Source organism: Rattus norvegicus, chromosome 3 (genome assembly GCF_036323735.1).
Source record: "Rattus norvegicus strain BN/NHsdMcwi chromosome 3, GRCr8, whole genome shotgun sequence".
NCBI classification, from domain to species: domain Eukaryota; kingdom Metazoa; phylum Chordata; class Mammalia; order Rodentia; family Muridae; genus Rattus; species Rattus norvegicus.
Genome location: NC_086021.1, coordinates 98,648,855 through 98,674,261, shown reverse-complemented (window position 1 = coordinate 98,674,261; position 25,407 = coordinate 98,648,855). Strand labels below are relative to the sequence as shown.

At 39.4% G+C, this 25,407-nt stretch overlaps 1 protein-coding gene, 1 non-coding gene and 1 pseudogene across 51 annotated transcripts in view; 1 reads left to right on the top strand and 2 right to left on the bottom strand.

Annotated features, from left to right (window-relative positions):
• The window catches only part of Phf21a (PHD finger protein 21A), a 190,200-nt gene that overhangs the window by 116,871 nt on the left and 47,922 nt on the right, over positions 1-25,407 (bottom strand). For 30 of the 50 annotated variants that reach the window (XM_063284918.1, XM_063284925.1, XM_063284939.1 and 27 more), the window contains 3 exons: positions 23,932-24,075; positions 17,701-17,733; positions 15,423-15,488 (listed from right to left, as the gene is read on the bottom strand). In XM_063284918.1, coding sequence (XP_063140988.1) covers positions 15,423-15,488; positions 17,701-17,733; positions 23,932-23,985 — 153 coding nt within the window. In that variant the 5' untranslated portion in view covers positions 23,986-24,075. Of the gene's footprint in view, positions 1-15,422; positions 15,510-17,700; positions 17,734-23,931; positions 24,076-25,407 lie in introns of all 50 variants that reach the window. The other 20 variants (XM_063284930.1, XM_063284933.1, XM_063284932.1 and 17 more) reach the window with 1 other exon arrangement.
• On the bottom strand, positions 982-14,258 carry LOC134486024 (large ribosomal subunit protein eL34-like; annotated as a pseudogene).
• LOC120102016 (small nucleolar RNA SNORA21) lies at positions 9,993-10,125 on the top strand. Its single transcript, XR_005503058.1, has one exon. It is a non-coding gene; the product is annotated as a small nucleolar RNA SNORA21 (small nucleolar RNA).

Sequence of the window (25,407 nt, the reverse complement as noted above, 5' to 3'; positions counted from 1 at the left end):
GTAGCCAAAAGAATCAAGAAGTTTTAAAAATAATCTGAAAAGAGTGAGGGACTGGCCTGGATGTAAGAGTGCTTTAGACCTTCAGTATATGCCTATTTCAATATGGCCCTCATTCTTCTCCTAGACTGTCCCTGCAGTCCTTGTTTGCTCTGCTTTTGGTTTTATTGAAATAGAACATCATATAGTCCACGATAGTCCTCTGTCCTGGACTGTTATAGCATGCTAATATTTCAGAGTTTACTATTTTTCTGATTATTTCTCTAGAGCCCTAGAGTAAGGTGTCTGACTGCACAGTAACTAGCATGAAGCTTTCTAAGTCTTTGTCGAGACTACTCAATTGATGTAGTACAAGAAAGCAGTCTTAGACAATACATAAATGAAAGAGATTAGCTGAGTTCCAATGATTTCATCTAGAAAATCATACAGTAAGCCAGAATTGCCCAGGAGCAGATCTCTGGATACTATAGAGAATTACCAGTCTTTGGAGAGCTAATCAACTTCTTTTTGGAAAGGCACATTCTAAAATAACAAAAGGGGTTTATCTTAAAAAATAAAGGCAACTATATAAGTAAAAATTAGCAAAACAAAGTTAAAGATTGTTACTAAGCCATTTTAGAAGTCCTATCTAATCGTATCAGGTAATGGTGCAGAACTACGGCAGAAGCATTCCTGCTAAACAATAGATATCACTTCATCCCGCTCACATCACATGACAAGCAAATCAGAGTCAGAAAAGTGTGTGTTCTCCCAGGGTTCTAGACAGATTCGTATAAACAGCTTTCAACTGTTACCTCTCCCTACCATGACTTTTGTCAGGACTGGGATTCAGAGGGTTTTGGAGTGGGAGCCTCCACTCAACCTTCACTGCTTTTGAGATGGGGCTTACTCTATATAGTCAGGCAGTTAAGAAATGTTCCATCTTCTTATTTCAATATTCCAAGTGCTGGGATTACACCCAGCACTTATTCAACTCGCTATAGATTTTTTAAATTATTTATTTTTATTTTATGTATCTAATCATTTTGCCTATGTGTTATGTCTCTGTAAAAGAGGGTACCAGATCCCTAGAACTGGTGTTATAGATGGTTGTAAGCTGCCACATGGGTACTGGAAACTGAACCTGGGTCCTCTGGAAAAGAAGCCAGCCAGTGCCTTTAACTACAAAGCTATCTTCCCAACCCAGTACTACAGATTTTTTTTTTAATTCAAACAAATTTTCTATGGAAAAGCTGAATTGCTAAGTGGTATAATAAAATAAATAAATGAACCACTACAATTCTATTCTTAATTAAAGGTAATATTTGTGTATTAGCTCAAAATCCTATGTAAAGCTGTTTCAATTTATAACAAACCTCTATACTAAAATAAGATCACATGCTCGGAAGAGAATATTTCAAATTGTATCAGTTAAACATACTAGCCAGCTTCACTACAACTCTGAAAGAGAGTTCCTCAGCGCTGAAGGGAAGGAGCTTTTCACTTGCCAAGCACCAGAAGACATGAGCCCTGGATAATACAAAGGCAGCAACAGATGTCTACCTTTAACATCTTTGGTCACAAAGACACAATTTGTTACAGTAAAAAGGGCTGGAAAGGGTCTATTAAAAGGTAACGAAGATGGGACAGGAAGAAAGGTGACAAACAAATCAACTGAAAATTCCTGCACCTTCATTCTTCAGAGCAAAGGCATGTTGGGAAACTGATCATCACTGTCACCTGCAGACCGAACTGCTGTGAAGAAGGCTGGCCTAACCCTGTGACTCAACCGGTGCCTATGTCCTGAAGCAGAAGCAACTCACCTTTGGGAATGCCTTGAGACAGAAGCGTTGCAAAGCAGCCCCTCCGTCAACCAAGCACCATGAGAGGGCACTAGTTACAGAGGAAGCTGCTTCCAGCCTGCTTATTTCTCTCTTAACGTGCCAGGAGAAGAAATGAAGATGAATGGCTTGGCCTGTCATTTAGTGCTCAACATTTTTTAAAAAATGGAAATAAGAGCAGACTATGTGGGCTTTGCTGAGCCTGGCATCCCTGAAATGCCAGTGTGGTGGCATTAGTAAGCAAAGGACACCAGATCTTTGCTTCAACAGCATGGGACGATGATGATGATGGTTTACAGACTACTCTAAAATATCTGTAACTCACATTTGAAATAAGTTACTTTGTAATAATGTATTGTTTTAGCAACAGCAAAATAGCTTTGCTTTAAAAGCATATTGCTAACTGGCGTTGCAAAAGTAGACTTCTAAAATAATCCACAAACCAGTGATGAGCACAAACGGCTACTGAAAACTTAGTCTGTGAGTGCAAGTGTCTTTCTCTATATATTGCATCTAATTTCCATGAGTAGAAAAATAGAAGATGTTAATTGCTTTTCCAGCTTTTATTATTCCCTGTCCCTTCCGATTCGATTCCTTCCTAACAACCCTGTTTGCCTATCCAGCCTCCAAACACCTGAGAGTTGGAGCTCTAGCTTTTGGGTATTAATCAATCTTGGACTTTTCCTCCCAGGAGCTAGTTGCTGGCAGAAGGCAGAGGTATGCCAACAAGACATAAAGTCTAACGACAGGTTTCTAATTAAAGTTTTTCTTGCTCTTAAGAAAAGACATTTAAGAAATAGGCCTTTCTTGCCCAGGATGTTGGTAGGTAAAAATGCAATGATGGAGCTTCAACGGCTGTCCTGCGACAAGAAGTAGTGTCCACCGACATGCTGTGAGAGGCAGAGAGAGAGGACGAGAGCAATCCGTGGTCCTGGAGGTGTTGTGGAGCTGATGAGCTAACACTCACACATTCTCGTGACAGGGAGTCATGAGCCCACTCAAATCAGTCACTCTCAGAAGGACTTCCTTTTACCTGACGGTGACCTAGAAAACTAGGTCAAAGAACTCAGGCTTGAGTCCAATCTGGGAATGTCAGACAGAACTCATTTCTTTAAACTGTTAAGCACCACTGTGTGAAAATCACATGTACTAAGTATTTTTTTTTTTGTCTGTGTGTTTGGTTTTGGTTTGTTTTTTTGTGTGATAAGGATATAGTCTACGGAATCTCACGATGTAGAGGAAGGAGACTGACAGGCAAGTGGTTAAAGATGTATGGAATGAGTTAGGCAAAAACCATAGCCCAAGAGACTGTTTACAAAAAAGAAAGCATTTCACTACATCAACAGATCCTAAAGTAGAAAAATCCTGGAAACAACAAAGCATTTTTTAATGATTTAAAATTTCAAAACGAGACTACCTGTGAATCTATAATTATTTCAAAAATTTTAAACGTTAAAAGAAACAGATGTAATCTAATAAACAATGTTAAACAGACTACATTAGACAGAAAAGTACAGATCCAGTTCTCCAAATTAATCTCTCCTGTTAAGAGTCTCAGTGGAGGCAACTGGTGAAATGCAGAAGGAACAACAATGTTGCCGTGGTAATATTAACGCTCTGTTCATTGACATGGGCACTAGTCACCCAGGTGTTGCAATGTGTAAAAATGAATCGGAACCATCTGCCAACACATATAAGTATGTATACACACTTAAATGTGTGTTTTCTGTGTCGGTCCTGTCAATGGGTTTTAAGGAAGCTCTCCTTTAATCCCAGCACTCGGAAGGCTGAGACAGTGAGCTCTCCATGAGTGGGACCCTAGCCTGCATATCAAGTTCCAGGCCAGCTTGAGATCCGTCTCAAAAAATAAAAGAAACAATAACCACCACCAAAGAAGCATACACTCCTTACAATAGACAAACAAACAAATGTAAAGAACATACAAAGTTAAGAGCAGCAAGTTTCTATGGTCATCTTCTTGAATTTGACTTTTTAGGGAAAGCACTGAGAATACCTGTGTCAAATAATTCTATATAACCTTGGATTTGTTTCTATACTTTTCGAGAGTAAATTACTATATGCCTACAAACAAATGATTTGTTTAATATTATATTTCTTGAAAAGGGAATTATACTGTTAATGTTTTAAAGTTTCTTTCACTTTTTACCTATCTTTCCATTCAGTTAGGCACATTTCCATAACATGCCTGCACAGCAAACACTCATACACCACATTCTACAGTGGTCTCTTTTGTGTCCTTTGGTATTCCTAGGCCACACTATTCTATAAGTGCTGATATAAAGACCCTAGGTTGGCACTAAGAAAGGAAGGTAGAAAGATACCCTAGGTTGAAGAAATAATACAGTATTACCACAGAATTAAGTGTTTGGTAATTCTAGATGACCAAATCTGAACGGTTGCAGCAGAGAGGCAGGCACAGGGTGGGGAATGAAGGATTTCAGAGGGAAGCCATGCAGCAAAACTGGAGAAAGACCCTAGAACAGTTATCCTCAGACTCAGTAACTGCTTTATACAACTTTGTTTCATAAAAGTTTGCTTTTATGAAACTGGTGTGAATCTACTCTGAACATCCTTAAAACAGTAACACATCCCTGTAACCCCAGTCCCGGAGGATCTAACCCTCTTCTGACCTTTGAGGGCACCAAACATGTATATGTTGCAAAGATATGCATGCAGGCAAAACATTCAAAACACATAAAATTAAATAAATCTTGAAACAATTTTTCAAACTCTCTCCATAAAAAGGAAGGAAAGGGGCCGTCTGAATGGAAGTCGGTTAATAGTCAACCTCCATGCTCTGTCTCAGCTTGGCTCCCTCTTCACCCTCCTGCTGAAGGTTTAATCAACACATCCAACAGACCTTCTTCTTACAACCATGCTAGAGTTCATGAGTACAGTGTCAGTAAGGCACCAGCTCTTGCCCTACTGATGATCACAATGATTCAATGGTTGTGAGAAAATACTACACTATGCACCAAACCAGGAGGCATGTGTGCTATGCCTAGAAGGGAGTGCAGAGAAGCCGAGGAAAGCTCCCTAAGGGACTATCAAAAGGGTCCTCAAAAAGTAAATAGGAATGTGCCAGGCAAAGAGGGGAAATCCAGTTGCAGAAACCCTGGGGTTTAGGAGAACTTTACGAGAAGGACTGACACTAGGGACTTGCAGGGTGTGACGGAAGAGAGAAAGAACTGCTGAAGGTCCATGACTTATGGGACCAGTCTTATGGAGTGCTGCTGTACCTTCCCGGGTACCATGCCTCCCCATAGTAATCTCTTATAAATATCTGCATCAGATTCTTGGAAAGTTTCAGAAAGTGATTAGCCTTGTGTGGCGGGCGGCGCGTGCCTGTAATCGCAGTGCTTAGAAAGCTGAGCTGTGGAGACTCAGAAGTTCAAGGAAACACTTGGTCACAGGAGAGTTTAAGGCCCCGCCCCAGATGTGGATGTGTTTTTAAGTTGTAGTGGAAGGGGCTGTTGCATAAGAAAAAAGGACAGCTCCTAGTGAAAACAGAATAAATGGAGAGAATCAAATGCACAAATTAAGTTCCTAATACAGTTGAAAGGTGGAGTCAGAGTTACACTGGCTCCTGCAAAGTATCTGTCATATGTACTACTATTCAAGCACAATCTAGAATAATGTTGTCCTAAGAGCCAGAATCCCTAAACATTCTGAAATACAGAGAGTCCATGAAAGATCTAGACAGATCCGGGTTCTTGAAAACAGGGCCACCAGAATAGGCATTAGCTTGGTTTTCACTAGCTTGAAGCAGCTGCACAGCACACCTCACGGAAGGGGCACGGACTTTCAGTTCCACGTGCCAGCACTGAAGATAAGTCCTCTTGAGAGGACACAGAGTGATCCTTCTCATCCCCTTCACAACACTGTTGTTACAGCATCCAGTCACTGACTGCCTTCATTTCCTCTGCCGTCCTCTGGTGCAATGATAGCATCATTACTCCATCAAGCTTCTCTCTTAAAGATATCATCAAATATTTAACCAGACGAGTACAAAATACTGGTAACTATACTACAAGAATAAAAGTGAGAAGGATTGGCTGGATAATGCAGCACTGGGAACTAGGTCATGCCATACACATGAAACCTTGGTCTTAAAACATTCACATCCACTGCTAGTATTGAAGTCCTTCCTCCAAGTCTGCCCAAATAAACAAGTAAGACTTCCCCAGAAGAAATCTGAAATATTATATTTCTTGTATTAGATGCTGTCTTAAAGCTGATGTCCCAAGTACACAAGTGCCAGTATCCTCAGAAAACAAATGGTCAAGTAGTTTCACATAAACATCACACAGGCAGCTAGACTGACATTCAGGGAATGCCTAAGCTTTGGTTGAGGTAAATAAGAAGATAGGTCTCTAGTCATAATAATAGGATCTCTAAAGAAATAACACTTACAAATTGTGCTTAAAAATATCAGCTAATCATACTAGCCAAACTGTAAAAGAGAACATTCTATGGGTACTAGTTCAAACCAGAGATAGTAAAGTGTCAGGCTACCAATATTAGAGCATAGTAACCAATTTGCCCAACCACAAATCAATGAGAACTAAAGAAATATTAACTATTCTGCTTAATGTCTTATTTCCAAAAACTTTAATAGAAAAATATCCTACAAATTCATTACCTAGAACTGAGTGAAGAGTATACTGACTCAGTCAAAGCTATGCTGCAAAGGCAATGTCCCAGTGTGTGTACCACAAAGATGCACTCATCCTGAGCTAATGTGGATGCTCTAGCTCCTTAGAAGCCAAAGCTTCACATAAGGTTGGAGTCACACAGATGCAGTGAGTGGTGCCGCTAAAGGCAGCAATTCCTATCTAACCAGAATTCCCTGTCCCCAGATCGGATGCACTCGACGTTTACATGTTCATTAGCTGCTAGAGGTGCTGCTGCAGAAACCTCCCCCACGTAAGGAAGTAGATGCAGACACGGTTTAAATGTGAAACCTTAACTTCCACCCCACTAGAGATACCAGGCCTATTCCTATCTACTCAGCACTGTCAATCACCTACTGTCATCCACGGCATGGTACACTTTAGAGTGTACCCAAAGGCTCATGCAAAGGCCTGGTCCTCAGGGTGATAGCCCTATTGGAAGGTGATATGAGTCTTCAGAAGGTAGGGCCTTACTGGACGTCACTAAGATCCAGTCTCATTCTCTCTCTGCTTCTTGCCTTGTGAGAAGAGCAGTTTGTAATATGCCTTGTTCTGCTAGGATATTCCACCTTTACTAGAATGTCCAAGTACAGGGGCCCCTGCTCTTGGACTCTGAGCCTAGAAAATTCTTTATTAATTACCTCAGGTATTTCGGTATAGTAGCATGAAGTCAATTAATACAGTGATTTGGTTCAAATTATGTTATTATAAGCAGAGGATTGATTTTTTTGGAGTCAGGGTCTCACTATAGTAGCCTGGCTGACCTAGAGCTCACTATGTTGACCATGCTGGCCTTGAGCTCAGAGAACCACCTGCCAAGTGCTGGGATTAAAGGGGTGCAACACCACAACGGACTTGTTCCCTGCAAAGGAAAACAAAGTTACGGCAGACAGCCTTCCAAAGACTTTGGAAATCTATTTTACTTAATCAACTGAAAATGGTCCCATATGTGGCAACTATTTGTTAAACCCAGAAAAGTACCTAATCTACTGTGTTCAAACAGTCTGTATAAAGTGACAGAGTAACAAACACAGAGGATCAGAGTCAAAAGAGGATTTTGTCTTTCCTAAAAGAGTGGATAAAAAGAAGGGTGAAAGGAAAGAAAATTAAGACTAAAGGGCAGATATCTGGGGTTCTGTGAATGGCGCATGACACATTCTATGAAACATCTGAACTCAGGTTAAGCACAGGTGCATGTTAACGATCTGCACGGGGCATAGAGCACTCTGTTCCCCCAGAGCACCTTATTTGGAAATATATACTAAAAAGAAGTTTTGTTTTGTTATTACTATGTCTTGTTTATTAATACTTCTGGTTAGCACTCGATGAATTTCAAGTCTATCATTCTCATACAAGAATATACCATCACACCGTAGTCATATCCAACCTGCCCCCATTTCCTTACCTCCTTCCTCTCCTCCTAATGTTGGTCACTTTACATATGAAAGAGAACATGAGCTATTTTATCTCTTTTCCCACCTGTTTTCAGTCCAGGCTAGCCTAGAAATCACTATACAGTCCAGGCCTGCCTGGAATTTGAGGTAATCTTCAATCTCCTGGTCTGCATTACAGACAGGAAGCACATAACTAGCTTGTTATTTATGTTTAATTTGATAAAAGTTTTCTTATAGCCTTTGACCAAACATAGTTATGGATCATTTTCAACTGCTTTAAATTTTTCATCCATATCTTTTATCATATAACTTTGCAAGGCCTGGTCACATGGCTTGATTTGACTCATAGGATAGTAAGTCTAATGCCAAAAAAGTCTCAGTATGAATTTAGTAATTTGGCTTTATACTTTGGTAACAAACCATGAAGGAAGCTTAGAATAAACACATTAAGGTAATTATAAGCATACCTACAATCAGGAGGCTAAGCCCAGCCAACCCAAAGATGAAAGCAGATCTATCTGACCAAAGCCATCCTGGATCAAGAAAACTCTAAGTGACCTGCAGATCTAGTGTGAAAATTAGTATATTATTATAAGCCACTCAGTAAAACTAGTTTGTAATATAGAACTGCTATGGTAAGAGCTGTTCACTAACTACATCCAAGTCCACATCTAGGAATTTATCTCAGGCAATCAGAGTAACAATCGATTTAATAAGAAAAGTACTAATTGTAAAAATACTCAAAATAGAAAAGAAAAAGGTAGAACAACTATCGTCAATGGGGAAACTGTCTTAAATTGTGAACAGTCAAATACTTGAAGGTGTGGAAAATCATGTTTTAAAAGAACACTTAAAGACAGTAGTGCTGACACACACCTTTGATTGAAGCCCTCAGGAGGCAAAGGCAGGTGAATCTGACCTCAAGGCCTATCTGGTTAACATAGTCAATTGCCTACCAGACAATGTAGTAAGACCCTGTTTCCAAAAGAAACAAACAAAGGAACCCTCAAAAAAATCAAGAAAATATTCATAATACATTGAATCAAAAGATCAAGATACATTGCTCTTTAAAACTGAAAAAAAAACTGGAAACAGAAAAAATCAGTCAGATAAAATCTGTTAAAAAAATACAAAATATTTTCCTGTAGTGCACACTACTCTCTCTAAATATTATAAAAGGGCCAATGAGATACCTCAGAGGATAAAGGCACCTGCAGCCAAGTTTGAAGTGGAAACTTGAGGGTTCTTGGGAGTCGGTTTGTTTGGAAGGTGTTTTTGCTGAGGGAAACTTGTGAAGGAGTATTTTCCTGAAGTGGACACAGGTGAAAGACTAAGGCAGTCTAGTGAAAGAACGTTTAGGTGAGGCAGACACAGAAGAGAAGCACATGAAAGGACACACGATGAAGGATTCTTGCTAATGACACACATGTATTGGTCTGCCTTACATTGCATAGTTGAGCTCCATTTGCTGGAACTCCATAGAGAGAAATGCACCGAAAAACTTGTGGTGATTTGCTGGTTTCTTGCCACTTCCACAGACGAAGCTGATATGCAGTGATGTCAGCTGAGACAGACACACATGCTGAGGCAAGACCCACAGAGGCCATGTGATGTTTGCAGGGAGTATAAAAAGGACAGTGATAGAGCCTGAGCTTGGCTTGCTTACAGAGCTAAAGGTACAACACTTGTTGGTCTCATGTCTTTGCTGATCTTCGCTTCACTGAGAGAGGCACAGCTGAGAACTTCTCCTGGCATCCCTTAGTCTCTCCTGCTGACTCAGGTCGAGGCTGAGGCCTGGCGGTCTCTGCTAGGTCGTGCCACCGCTGCTGATTCGTGTTTGCTATCCCAACTCTACCAAACTGGACTGCTGGTGCATCCATGAAGCGTGTGTGAGTGGACCCAGCTACCGCTGACCTGTGAACTGAACTGCCAATTTCCAGATAACACAGACACGAGTTGCTCCAAAGAACCTTTCTGAACAAGTCTACCTTCCCCTGTATCCTTTCTTTCCCACTACCTCTGCTGGACGGTGGGCTTTAAAGGAGGTTAAAGCATTTAGGAACCATCATTAAAAATAGGTTTTGAGTCCCCTTTTAAAAGCACTCAGTGGGCTTTTGCTGATGACTCACCGGTCCGTCAGGAAGGGGCTGAGTGAAAACACCACTTTTGAGTGAAGTGGCAACATGATGTTGTTTACCTTCAATCGGTGTTGTGACACAATAAGAGAAAAAAATAGATTTCGAAAAAAATTAAAGTTACACAAGTCAAACCTGAGTTTGATGCCTGGAATTCACAAACTAGTAAAAACCACTCCTGCAAGGTATCTTAACCTCTTCATACACACAGTGGCATGGGTTACCTCTCTCCAAATAAATCAAAATGATACATAAGGGAAGTATTATACTAGGGATAAGGAAGGAAATGAAACAAATTCCCTGTCTTCATTTTTTTATTTAGTCTTCTCTCACACAGTACATCCCAACCGTAGCTTCTTACATCCCTGGTCCTCTACTTCTCCCTCTACCCCAGAGCTACCCAAACCCATCCTCCCCCCCCCCCCGGAAAAAAGCAGGCCTCCCAGGGATATCAATAAGACACGGCACAACAAATTACAATAAGACCAGGCTCATTCCCTCATATTAAGGCTGGGCAAGGCCATGCAGTAGGAGAAAGAGTCCCAGGAGCAGGCAAGAGTCAGAAACACTCCTACACTCCTTTATCAGGAAATCTGTGTTCTTGAAACCATTTAGTAAGACATTTTAAAAATAGCAGTTATAAGTAGATATGTAATCACAAACTGTGATATGCTACAGTGGGTAAAACTGTATTTAGCTTTAGTATACAGTGCCTAAATTTATCTGGCCACGGCCTCCAGAAATAAACTACACTTCCCAGTCTTCCCTGCAACTAGTGAGGCCATGTGACTGTTCAAATCAAGGAGATTTAACTGGAAGTGGTACATAAAGCTTCCAGTAAACATCCTTAAAAATAAAGGGCTCCCTCTCTGTTGACTTCCCCTTCTCACCAGATGGAGCTGCTATTTTGGACTCTCATGTGAAGCTTCATGCTGAGACTGGCAGAGCAACAGAACAGGAGGTCCTGGGTCACTGACACTGTACAAACACTCTTTCCAGCCTAGTCTACTGCAGAGCTCTCGGAAGACAGTGAAGTACAAGTATGCCTGTTTAAGCCACCTTTATGTGGGGGTTTCAGCCACTTGCAGACAAACCTAACTGTAAATAACATTAACTATAAAAAAAAATAAAAGGCTTCAATGAGGTTATGAGGGAGAAAGGGCTTTAGGGTTCACTACTCAGTGGAAGTAACAACTCTTAGCAGTGAGATAAAACCAGAGAGTCAGGCTGGCAAACCGAGGCAGGGGATACCAACCTGAACGAATACCAACTATGCCTAAATCCTCGTAGGGACAAGAACACTTTGGAATGTTAAGACTGCCTGATGGGCTAGGGGTACTGTTATAATTGTCACTTTCTTACCATGTACAAAGCCTAGGGTTCCATCCAGAAAACCCATCCCCAGAACTGCCAAGAGAGAAAAAAGAAAGAGAAGAGAAGAGAAGAGAAGAGAAGAGAAGAGAAGAGAAGAGAAGGGAAGGGAAGGGAAGGGAAGGGAAGGGAAGGGAAGGGAAGGGAAGGGAAGGGAAGGGAAGGGAAGGGAAGGGAAGGGAAGGGAAGGGAAGGGAAGGGAAGGGAGGGGAGGGGGGAAAGGGGAGAGGAGGGGAGGGGAGGGGAGGAAAGGAGAGGAGAAGTGTTGTTTCTAAGAAATTTGAATTAAAACAGAACACTAAAGCAACTGAGCATTTTGGCTCCAGAATCCGAATCTCTGTGTTCCGCCACGGACCACCTATTTCTGTCAGATATAAATGGAGGGGAGCACAGAATAAGAATGAGTCCTGTTGAGGAAATGAATAGCTGCTTCCACACGCTACTCCACTATGGTTCAAGACAGTTGAAATCTCTGATTAGAGGGATCATCTATCATGATGAAAATGTCACAAGGTTTTCAAATGCTAACTATCCCATGTACAGACCAGAGATCATTTTTTAAATAACATTTCTTGTTTATTCATTATTTTAAAAATGAGGCATATGTACTATGGTGATTTCAAAAAATAATACACACAGGAGAATAAGGGGGAAAATACTTGTATGTAAAATACCACCTCCCAACATTTTCTACTGATTCTGTTTTCACACATATTTGCATGCCCACATAGGCATATACACAGAACAAACACAAAGAGGGGCTATAATGCAGATAAAGTCATAAATGCCTCTTTGTAGAGGCCATTCTATGTCATTAAACCATGATTTAATTGACTACATAGAAAACAGTTTATTTAGCCAACTGAGTCTAAGAATGTTTAGTTAAAATTGAATCCTTGTAGGTGAAGCTGCCTTCTAAATCCACCCTAGAATTTCTGTTCACAGATCTCAAGTTACAGTTTGAAAGCAGTAAAAACTTCTAAATATGCATTCAAGGAAATTCACTGAGTTTTACCATGGAGGATGCTCACCAAAGACCATCTTTTCCCAAAGTGCTAACTATCAAAGACTGAAGTTGTATTAATGAATAAAAGCAAATGTCTACTATAGGAATTGGTGACTATCTGCAATGTTGTATTTCTTTAATAAAGCAGAATAAGAAAATGTTTATATTTTATTTGTGCAATCACCTTTACAAATAGATATATACAAATGTATACAAAAACGGAAGCAAATATGACAAAGGGTAAGGCTATAACACTGCTCAGAGGTTTGTTATTATTTGTATTATTGCCTTTTAAGCTGCATATTTATTTCACTTTCTGACTCTGTACCTGTGCCTTCGATACTTTCACAACGATTTTCTGCTCCTCAATAAGGAAAGCCCGGACACACACACAGCACACAGGGAACCACCATAGGCCCTGCTGACCTGCTTCTTTGTCTTAGACAATCTCATAAGGACTTTGGGTCTCACAGCACAAACCCCTCAAAGTCTGTCTGGACACACACCATAAGCAGATATAGGAGCTTTCCCAACCTTCTTGGTGTAAAGGTAAACAATCCTATTGCCAGGGGTTCAAGACAGCCTGGTGTTGTCAGAGGCTGTATTGTAGGAAAGTCTTACGACAGACAGTATGTTCAACACTAGACCGTTCTGAGTGTTTCTAAGCACTGTCCCTGGAAGAGGAAAAGGAAAGGGCTCTTCAGAGGTTTTTGTACTTAATTTTTTCTCATAACAACAATGTAATATTAAGTTAAACTATTAGTCATGTAAATAAGATAATTCAGAGTTTAGTCCCTAAAGTGAAAGGAAAAGTTTTGGCCAAAGTCTAAGTAGTCTTCTGACAAGGAAAAACAAACAGGTAGCATTAGAAATTCATTATAAAATAAATTTTAGATTATAGTTTGATGAACAGCAGCAAGGGTTCTGGTTGGAATGCTGTCAGTGAGGGCCAGCATTCACATTTCACAGCTGTTCCTTTCTAAACACTGCCCTGTCCCATTCTATCAAGGCGGTGCATTTATACCCATTCTATCAAGGCGGTGCATTTATAGTTAAGCGAATACAAAAGCAGCAAGACTGCATTTCAGCTTATGGTCTTGTTGAAGCTACAGAGAGAGCTACCTATATATAAGTTCAGTGTCAGGGTTTTCTCAGCTGATGAATAGGCAGTTGCAACTCTCTAAGCGAGGTCAGTTAAGGACTAACAAGTTACAGAATAAGCCAAACTACGGTGGTTTGAATAAAAATGGCCCCCACAGGCTCATATATTTAAATGCTTAGTTACCAGCTAATTGAATTCTTTAAAAGGATTAGAAGGATAAGAAGGTGTGGTCTTACAGGAAGAAGTGTGTCATGGGGTGGGAGCCAGCTTTGAAATTTCAAAAGCCCATGCTAGCTTTAGTCTCTCTTCCTCTCCCCACTCCCTCCTTTCTTTTCTCCCTCCTTCTCTTTCTCCATCTTTGTATACATGTGTGTATGTCTCCCTCCTTCCCCTCCCCTTCTCTCCCTCTCTGTCGTAAATCAGATGTAACTTTTTGCTACTACTCTAGCACCATGTTCCCTGACATGATGATAATGAACTAAGTCTCTGGTACTATAAGCAAGCCCCCAATTAAATGCTTTCCTTGGTCATGATGTCTCTTCATAGCAATAGAATGGTGACTAAGATATGAACCTATCACAAAGTCAGTTAGCACAAACAGGTGTAAATTTATCTGTGATTGCCCATTTCTCTGAAATGTAGCCCTGAATTCCCCACCCCCCACGCCCATCCTACTAATCATTTTCAACTTCTCTGCCAGCTACATCAAACTCAGCAAAAGTGACTCACTCACTGGCATCTTGTCAGAGAAACCCTGTAACTATAAGAAGGCTCAAAACTTACAGAGCTCCTAAGCCAGACCCTGTCACCAACACGCTTCCGTCTAGAGGACGCAGTCATACACTAACCAGTCTTGTTCATACTTCCCTTCCAAGTTCTCTGCCTCTGCACCCTATCGCCTTCCAGTCTTACTCTGGCTCCTCCTAACCTAAAATACCTCCTGTCTGTGCAGACAAGATTGGAAAGCATTAAAGAGAGAAGAATCAAACAACAGCAGTTCACTCAGCTTAGATTATCTCATCTGCACTTCTCAACAATTTATTTCTCCCTTCAGTGAAATGAAAAACACAATCAGAAATCTGCAGGAAAAAAATGTTTGTTGCTATTGTTGAGACAACAATATAAAACTCAAAGTTACCCATTTTATCAACTCTTGAGTAAGGGTTCAGTAGCACAGAACTGTCAACTAATTCACAGGTATCTGCTCCTTACTCTAAGACAGAAACTGCACTGTACACAGGAGGGGGAGAGTTAGGGAAGAAGACACTGGGAAGAGTCCTCAGATTACCACAGACAGGAACCTACAGCACCATCAACTGTCACACTCCACCTGGTGGCAGGAACTGCCTCAGTTGGTAAAGTGGAAGCAGTACTTTCCTTATACAAATACAAGATGCTCTTCTCTTGCTCTACATAGAGTAAGTCTAGGAATTCCCAAAGAGTTTTCAAACACCAGGTCAGCATCTGATAAAGAGTAGCATAAAGTCTGACAACACTCAGAACAGGAGACCTACATAGAGAGCTTCCTGTAAGTTAACCGTCAAACCTTCACTACAGGTAAGAAGTCACTGCCACTGCAGGGCTCCATACCACACACTCCCACTAACTTTCTCTGTCCCTTCCCCTATGGGTAAGCCACAGTTTAACTAACACAGTTACAGCAGCCTGCCACATTGCTTTTAGGTATCTGCCAGTAGCATATCCTCATGGGATACTCTAGAGACTGATTTCAACCAAAAATAAAAATAGATAAACAGCTCCAGCAAAATTAAACTGAGTCTGGCTGCCCACACTTATTTTCACACATGAAAAAATAAAAAAACAAACCAGCATCCCTCTTAGAAGCCTCAAGCACACGTATCTTTAGAACATGATGTTAAAAATATGTCCCGCCTTCCCCTACCTGTTTCTCACTCAAAGCTGTGATTTTGGCTTGGAGTTCATGAAGCTGTTTCTTTAAGTCAGCATTCTGATTGGAAAGAAAAAATATCTGTGAGAAAGATATTCATTTGTTAACATAATAGTATTGGAAAGATGGTGCGTACTGCATTACAAGTGATGAAGCAACCTTTAGCTATCAAATTCTGCATGCATTAAATTATAAGCATAACATCAACCCCGTAAAACAAAACAGGGGCAGTTTCCTCATAACTGTGTTGAATTACAGGAGGTTTTATACTTTCTCATCTTGCACTCTAATAGTACCTCCCTCCAAAAACATTGTTATTCTTTATAGAAATCATCAGTTGACAGAAATCTAAAGCTCCACTAATCAGACAAAAATAGGAAAATGGAGGTTAAAGTATGCACACCCTGCTGCTTAGCGGCATTATCAACAAGGATGAGGGGCTTTTCTCTACTTGTTCGTTCTCTCTCTCTCTCATTTAGAAAAGTACACTTGTTATTTCAGCCTAGATTTGGGAAGCTGTCAGCACTGTGACTGCCTTAACAGCACGTCATTCAAACCAACATGCTGAAATTCTAGGAATCGAAACAAGTACTATTTTAGATGAATATTTTAGATGAAATACACTGAGCACGTTTGCCTTTTCTGGGGGTGGGGGTGGGGTGGGGTATTAAAGTTTTCAAATGTTTAACATAGCAGAAAAGCTGAATGTAACCCCTGTGAGGAACTTATTCCCTTGTTTCATACACAGTCCCTTCATTTCTCTGCCTGGCCTGTCAGGGCCGGACCTCATATTCTCTCCTGTACTCAGCTTACCTCATTTGAGATTTTTCAGGTGTATTTGACATTAGGCTTCTCTGGGGTCACTTAAACTGTTCTCCAGTAAGTTCCTGGCCCTGAGACTTTCCAGGTGAAGAAGTTGCTGTTCTATGATCATGAACTAACAGAACTGCTGGCCCTGAGAACACCAGTTCCTGAGAATGTAGATCACTGCATTAAATATCAAGGACCTAGCAATCTGCTGCCACTTGGTCCCCTAAATTCAATTTAAATTATGAATACACTACAAAGAAAATAAAAATTAAAACAGGGATGTTTCTCATGGAAAGCAAACTGTCAAATAGGAATAAGTGTGAGCCACAATCACCACTTCTCAGAGTCAATGAACTGTATTAAAGTACAACAATCAGACCACCAAGTCCTTAATTTCTCAAGATGAATATTATTTCCCACTTCAAAAAAAAATCAATCTGCCTCAGTACTACTCTTCAGGAATTTATTGTACTTTACAGAGAGGAGTGTATTCCACTGTTTAATGTGTGCCAAGAAGACACTACTAAAAAATAAATATGAATCACTAGAGGGCAAGGTAACTTAAGGGGAAGATTTCTCTATAAAGGAATAAAATGTCTAAGTCAAAACTCCTATAAAAGTAAATTTAACAGTTTATAGATTATTATAGAAGATATATCTGAAACTCTCCTTAAGGGTTCTTTTAAAGAGTAAAACTTTCGAAGCCAGATATGACGGCACACTGGTATAACCTCAGCACAGAGAGTTAGAGGGAGAAGGGCTAGAAAACCAATGCCATTCCTAGCTACTTACGAAATTCGGAGCTATTCTAGAACATGAGACCTTGCTCCAGCACAAAAAAAAACCAAAGTAAATTACAAATTTCAAAGATTTTTAAAAAATTATTATAAAAGTTTTACTGTGGATGTTGTAAATCCAATACTTAGGTGTCCTACATATAAACTGCACACAACTAAAAATGATCTGGGGACATTTCAGTAAGTTTGAGACTTTAAAAGCCTGGTAATTTCTGATGATGTGAAATAAATCTATACCAGGTATGGAGGTGAATGCCTATATTCTCCGCGTTTGGGAGGACGAGCTGGGAGGAGAGTTTGAAGTCAGCCTAGAGTCTCAAAAGTAGTTTTCTAAAGAAAGATATTCAAGCTATATAAAGCCTGTTAAACCTCATTTGTTTGTTTGTTTGTTTGCTTGTTTGTTTGGGTTTTACAGATGCTCACAGAAGTTAACAAAAAAGCAAAACAACAGTAGCAAGGCTGAACTGCAGTGATATTACTCTATAACTGGACTTTCTTTAAAGCCATAAAACATGAATATCAACTTACGCATTGTTTGGGATGAAAGTACATTTTTAATTTAACCAATATCTGCATTTTATTGTTTATTGTCAACAATAGTTTACTGTCAGTTTCAATTGTTTTTACATTTAAAAATTAAGTTCATAATAACAGAATTTTTTTACCTGCGGATCCTGCTTCATTTGAGCAACCAGTTTCTGGTAATAAAGACAGAAAAAGAACTGTCAGTCTCATATATTAATTCCTATGGCTACCTAGGTTTGTATATACCCAACACACACACACACACACACACACACACACACACACACACACACACACACACACACACTCAATATCCCCCCAAAAATAAGTGGAAAATTTTAGTGGCACCTATAAAGGGCTAATGATGCATTCTTTGTAGAAGAAGAAAGAAAGAATTACCTCTTTATATTTGAAATGAAAAAGTATCTGCTTTGTCAATGTGGAGGACAGTGACTTGTGCAATTTAAATAAGCAGGATGTAGGCAGGCAGATCTTTGTGTGTTTGAGACCAGCAGGATCTACATAATGAGTTCTAGGACAGTCAGAGCTACATATACAGTGAGACCCTGTCTCAAAACACCAGACAAGGTCTGGAAAGAAGCTGTACCCGTACAAAACAGCAAAGTACAGGTTTTGCAGGCCTAGTGGTTTGGATTTTATGGTAGAAGGAGAGTCTTATTCAGTAACTTTGTTTATCAGCTCATCTTATGAACTCTGCAGGCATCAGAGGCACATACACAGTACAGACATACATGCAGACAAAACACTCATGCACATCAAATGAATAAATAAATGTTATCTGACCTAATGCAACTGTAACAACAACAAAATCCTAAGAGTAACAAGAGGAATTTGAAAGATAAAATATGGGAAGGCTAAGGGTACCTAGGACTAGCTTTTCTCCAAGTGATTTTATATAATAATAGAAACAGTTGTCACATTCTTTGGGTGACGTGGCACTTTTTAAATGTTGTTATAAAATAACACCTAAAATATACAACAGACTCATCTACTTTATTAAATAGAAGCCAAGTGCTTATAATTGGAGGTGTGGTAATATGGATTAATATACAGTGGACTACAAACTATATGGGTTGCTAAAGGCCCCACACCACTGTTGTAAGAGTCCTCATTTTTAGTTTAGTTGTTTTATTACATTTTTATTTATTTGTATGTTTATGTACACATGTGGTATGGTGCATATGTGGAAGTCAGAAGACCACTTTCAGATGTTGGTTCTCTTTTCATCATGTGGGTCCGGGAATTAAAATCAGGTCTTTGGGCTTGGTAGCAGGGCCTCTATCTACTTAGCCATCTTGCCAACTCTTTAATTCTTAGTTGTCAAGCAGTTAGCTAACAGACCCTGCTGTCATTGTGACTCTCTTTAAAAGCAATGAACCCCAACCTAACTTTGCTACCTCAGATTTGCTGAGCTACACACACTGGACTAATTTTAAGATAAGTGAACAGGTTGTAATAGACCAAGAAATGATTAGTGAACAATATGACATTTATTCTAACTGGACAAACATCTTTCTTCCTGGTACTAAAATACATTCTGAATAGCTGAGGCTGTCAAATGCATAAAGTGTGCATGCTGAAATTATGTTTCATGGCTGAGAAGACCAGCCCTTCAGTAGTTTCATGTAGATTTGTACAGTAAAGCATCATGTATATCCTTACACATCTAGCCACACTTACTTTAAAAGCTGATTTGGGCTGGCAAGATAGCCGAGTGGGTAAAGACTATTTCCAACAACTCATAACCTTAGCTCTGTCCCTGGAAAACAACTTGTAGAAGCAGAGAGCTAACTCCACAGAGCTGTCCTCTGATTGCTACAAGTGTGCTGTGACAAACAAGTTCTCACACATATAAAATGAATAAATGTAGTAGTATTCAAAAAAAAAACAATAGTTTGGAAGTCCTTTTTGTTTTGGTCACCACAGAACTGTCTACAAAGTTGTTTTGGGGGTTGAAAGAGACTTTCTTCCATGTTGCTGGATTTCTTTCAATTGCTATTTATTTAATTAATGTATATAAGTCTTTTGCCTACATGTATGTATGTGCTTGGTATTATGCTTCATGTTTGCACACGTGCATGCCTGCTACTCTCAGATGGTTATGAGCCACCAATGGGGATGCTCACACCATGTGGAAATCAAACCTGTGTCCTTTGCAAAAGCAGTAAGTGTTCTTAATCTCTGAGAGATAATGCAGTTCATGACTCTAGAATCTAAAAACTGACTGGTAAGATCCACGTCTGCAGGAAATAAATAAATGTTTTCTATGTATAAGCAGTTAAACTATATTTCATACAAACAAGACAAGATGAGGAGCTCACTAGACCATCCATTTCCCAAGTGACTTTAAACTAGAATTGAGTTATAAAAGTTACTTTCCACAGAATGACTGCTGCCATTTTTCATAATCTATATTCTGTCAAAGATAAGAAAACAACAGCCATGTCACCAAAGCCAGACCACCACCTGCTTCCTAAACAGTCTTAGGAGACTGAGCCACGCCCACTTGTGTCTACACTGACTGTGGCTGCTCTGCCTGCTCAGTAACTCAGCAGAGCAGCAGCACAGATTATAAATGACCTGCAGCCTCATGAATTTTACTATCTGGCCCTTTGCAGAAAAAGTTTGTTAACTTCTGTTTGCTTTATACTAGTCTCATTCGATATAAAGTTAATACTCTAAAGCTCTCTCTCTCTCTCTGTCTCTGTCTGTCTCTGTCTCTGTCTCTCTCTGTCTCTGTCTCTGTCTCTCTCTCTCTGTCTCTCTGTCACTCACATACGCACACACACAAGCACGCACACAGAAATCAACCAAACAGAAGTGCCCCCCTCCAGGACATGGCCATTATAACGTCAGTATTGACTGGCCATGACTGATACACATACTGGTGCATCTGCCCACACATGCAGAAACATAAAGAACCAAACACCAAACAGCAGCACTAGACAACTCCTTAACACAAGTTTTACCTTAAAAGCTTGAATTTTACCTAATTTAACTCCCTAACTAGAAATGCATCAAAAGATAGCTTTTGCTTAAACATTTAGTTCAAAGTCCATTCTTGCCTTGGTTTCTGTCCAGTACCCAACACCCATGCTTTCTGGTCTTCCTGAATGTATCACTGTTTAAGAATACCATACGTCATTACCCCAAAGCCAATCAGAACAACACCAGTTTTTAGAATAAAGATTATCATTTGGATTTACTGCTACTTTTTTTTTTCCCAATAGGAAAATAAGGGCCAAAGGAGATGGCTCAGTCAATAAAGTACTGCCTAAGTCATAAGTCTGGGTCCCTGACACTCGTGAAGAGGCTGGGTGTGTTGTGACACACTAACTATACAGGGGAGTCATAGGATAGGAGAATCCTGGGATCTCAGTGCTCAGCCACCCTAGATATTAGTGAGCATGAGGTTCTGTGAGAGACTCTGTCTCAAAAAATAAGTTATATAGTAACAGAGAGAGGTATCCAGGGTCTATTCTTGCCCTGTGTAGGGGCCTGTGAAGCTTAGGACTCACTTAAAGGTGAAGAAAAACAACTCCACAAAGTTGTCTTCTGTCCTCCACACATGCACATGGCATGTATGCCCACAAGCGCACGCACGCGCACGCGCACGCGCACGCACACACACGCACACACACACCACACTAATAATTTAAAATGTATTCATGTAAATTGCACAAATAAAGTACAATAATTAAAGATGAATCTATAATTTGGGGGCTGAAGAGATGGCTCAGCAGGTAGGTTATTTGCAGCTCTTGCAGAGGACCCAGGTTTGATTCCTACCGCCCACACTGGGTGGCTTACAACTGCCTATAACCCAGTTTCATGGATCAAACACTGTCTTAAGATATAGCAGAGCACACAGTGCATGTAACATATATTCAGGTACACACCATGTATATATAAAATAAAAAATATTTAATTATTTAATTTAAAAGGTTATAACTTTATATTTAAATTGCTAAATATATAAACAGACTGACAGCTAATTAATATTCAGAATGTTTAAAATAGCTAGAATACATATCCCTTGAATCAACAAGTATAATTTATTACTTTATTTTTTTATTTACAGTGTGTGAGTATATGTGTGTGTGAGAGAGAAACAGAGAAAGAGAGAGACAGAGAGAGAGACAGAGACAAAGAGAACACATGTGGTGGTCAGGAACAATTTTCAGGTTTCAGTTCTGCTTTTATCTGTAGATCCTGGAATTCAAACCCATACTGTAAATCTTGGCAGTAAGCACCTTTACCCTCTAAACCACCTTGCTAACTCTAAATATAAATTTTAATTGGGCTTTAAAACATCATAGTGAAAACTAAATTTTTAATAATCATTTTATTTATCTTCCAAATTATGAAATAATATTTTTAAAGCTCAATTATAGACAATTTGTTCGATAAATATTTATTTGGGACATGTATCTTATGAGTAATTAAAAGAATATAAACTGCACTCCAAATTTTCTTAAGACTCGAAAAAAACATAGAAATCACATATGCAACCATAAAATTAACTTTGATTCACACAGATTTCAAATTAATACTGGGGACACCAGCTTTAAACAATTATGAATTTAAGTTGTGTTACTTGTCACTGTCTTGAGCTGGGTTCAAGATTCCTCTATGTCAAAATATTTCCATCCAGGGAATGGTGAGATGGCTCAGTAGTTAAAAAACCTGGCTGCTCTCTCAGAGGACCCAAGTTCAATTCCCAGCTCCCATATATAACCCTCTGTACTCCAGGTCCAGGGAATCTAATATCCCTCTCTGTCCTCCACAGACACCAGGCACACGTGTGTGTGGTGCATATGCATGCCATACACACAAACTGCTAGTGAGCACAGTATCCACACAGTCCAAAGCAGCAGCAGGGACTTTCAAACAAAGAGGTCCATGTGGAAAACACCACACACACACACACACACACACACACACACACAGACACACACACACACACACATACACACAGTCACACAGCACAACTTTGAAGTTTTCCTGTTGGTCGTAATCGACACTAATTCTAAGGCAATAGGCAAACCAAACAATTATCAGAAGCCCAAATGTGTATGTGTGTGTCTTCAGAAATCAATGCTGCATTAGCTCATACAAGAAAAAACAAGAGAAACTACTTACCTAAAAACACTTTTAAAACGTAATGTATATGTGGTGGCTCAAAGTTATAAAACCCAGAACTTAGAAAGTTCAGATAGGAAGACTAACAATCATTTTAGGTGAGACCCTAAAGTAAAGAATATTCTAACTGGAAATGCATCTCAGTGGTAGAGCACTCACTGACATGTATGAAGCTCTGGGTTCAAATCAAAATATCAGCTATCAGTTCCTTCATCCGTCCATTCCATCCCATATTACATGACCATGTTACATGGCCAAAAGTAGTCAACTAATCAGTTATTACTTTTGAATATCAAGGATTATATACATGTATGCTTATTTATGTGCTTTAAAGCTAATGCCCAGCTGATGGCAAGAAAATGAAGCAAACAGTGATGGTCTGTTTATGCAATAAATATTAGTGATTTAGTTATTTATGGGTAGTTTTCTGTCTTGATTATAGTTATGTTTATTTTTATGTATTTCCATATTAACATATACAAACTAAATTATATTAAGTGTTTTATTCTGTTATTACACTTTAGAAACAATTGTATAAAATGATTATAAAATGTATTTATACATTTTATAATTGTACACTTCAAGGTTTGTTTACTTTTTATCTGAGGGAAAATTTAAGGACTAGAACTTTTTAAATACTGATGATGGCAGCAAGATTTCTTTACCAAAGGTTGAAATCATCAAAAAATAAATAAAAGAGAGAGCAAGGAGGCACAGGGATGAGTCAGGGATGACACGGGTGTTGGCATGTGTTGTAAGTCCGCACTTCATTCTTACCACAGTCAAGTGAGGAAAGGCAGCACTGGGGACAGAGGCATGAGGACCAACACATGCTCAAATTAATGGAGTTTTCGTGGGGAGTTTGGGGCCAACCTGAGGCCCTGTCAGAAGAGAAAAGTAAATAAAAAACGGAACATGCAAAGAAGGTTATCTTGTGTACAGAAGGCCTTCAAACTGGCCAGAAATATAGCAAGAAAGAATTCTTTCTTTCAAATACCTTTAGGATATGAAAAAAATATCTCCAGTCCTCTTTTTCTGGAAAAGATGTCAGGACTTTTATTAAAGTTCTTAAAGGCAGTATACGAGTGCAGCTGTGGAACAGTGACTCTGGGTAAGCCTTAGACTGATCACATAACTTGACCAAAACGCAAAGCTGGGCCTGCTTCATTAGTAATGCAGGAGCATTGGTAGTCAACCACACAACATACCTGGTGAACCTGAATTTCCACTTTAAGAGCCTCCTGTAGAGTCTGCAACTCCATCCTCTGCCTTCTCCACGCTCTCTTATGTCTGCTAATTCTACAATGTCTTCAGCCTCCGTTTAAAATTACCAGCTCCTCTTGTTGCTGCAGCTGGAGAAATCATACAATGTTTGGGATCATTGGGAATGAAGAAAATTTTTGTCAAAATAATTAAATTAGAAATATTATATTTTGTAACACATAGAAAAAGTATCCCTAAAGGACTTTTTAAAAACAATTAAGTACCAAAACTTTCTGGGTTTTCTTTTGGGCATTCCTCTATAAAACACTTCAAATAACTAAGAAAAGAAATACAACAGCAAAAGAGATAGTCAAGGAAACACACGAACACCCATTGTGTGCCTGGCCGGCACTGAGGACAGGGAGCTGAAGGACCACTTCCATCCATATGAGAATTAGGAGGGGAGATTGACATCATCTGGAACACGCAGACACAAAACATGTCAAGCATTTTCAACTCAGAATGAACATGGGAATTCCCAGTCTCCCACTATGGGAGAGGGGTTTGCATTTTAATTTGATCGCACTGATACACACCATATGTATAACTGTATGTGGAGATGTCAGAAGTCTGAATTTATGACTGTAAATGGGACACCGTCTCACCTTCCTGTCCTACACCAGCACTACTGCAGCTTAATAAAATGGCTAATTTTTCTTTAAATTTTTTTCTTAAATGTGACCATGATTTGGGGTTATTTATTAAAGCAAAGGCATTTTTGACTGAATAAATTTAAACTTTATTTTAAAAATCTATTTTCCTCCTTATACCTATAAAGCTGTAGTTAGCACTACCTTTTGACACTGAGGAAGGAAAACTAGTACCCAACTACAAGACTCACAACCACCAGGCATTTCAGCAACCTCTCCTCCCGCACAGACAGTCCTCACCGGCCTGAGGGTCTCAAAGCCTTTTGTACGACTAAGCTCACTGAGCTTGATGAAATCATTAGCTATAAAATATATTCTTAGGATTTCTAGTTTTCATTATATTTACTTAATCTCTCTGAGCTTAGAACATCAATGGCAATCCCTACTCTAGGGTTTATATACTATGTTATACAAAATCAGAATATTCTAACCTAAAAAAGACTGAATTCTCAAAGTGCAAAATTCTTTCAAAGTTACATCTCTAGAAGCTGGCAAAGATTTACTGGTAATCATAAAAATTCATACAGGCAGGATATTTAGGGGAAATAATTTTTAAAAGGAGACATATCATGAATCTTAGCCACTTACTATCCTAGAAACTGTTTGGAGTTATAATGAATTCCACAGTCATCAGTCACTCACGCAGGGCAAGACTTCCATGGTCATGTGCATTTGCAACTGCTAATCTGAAAACTATAACAGCCACTTCAATTTTAAGGGCAAAAGTAATCTCCCTTCTCAAACTCTTAATTTATGCATGACAGTTCTGTT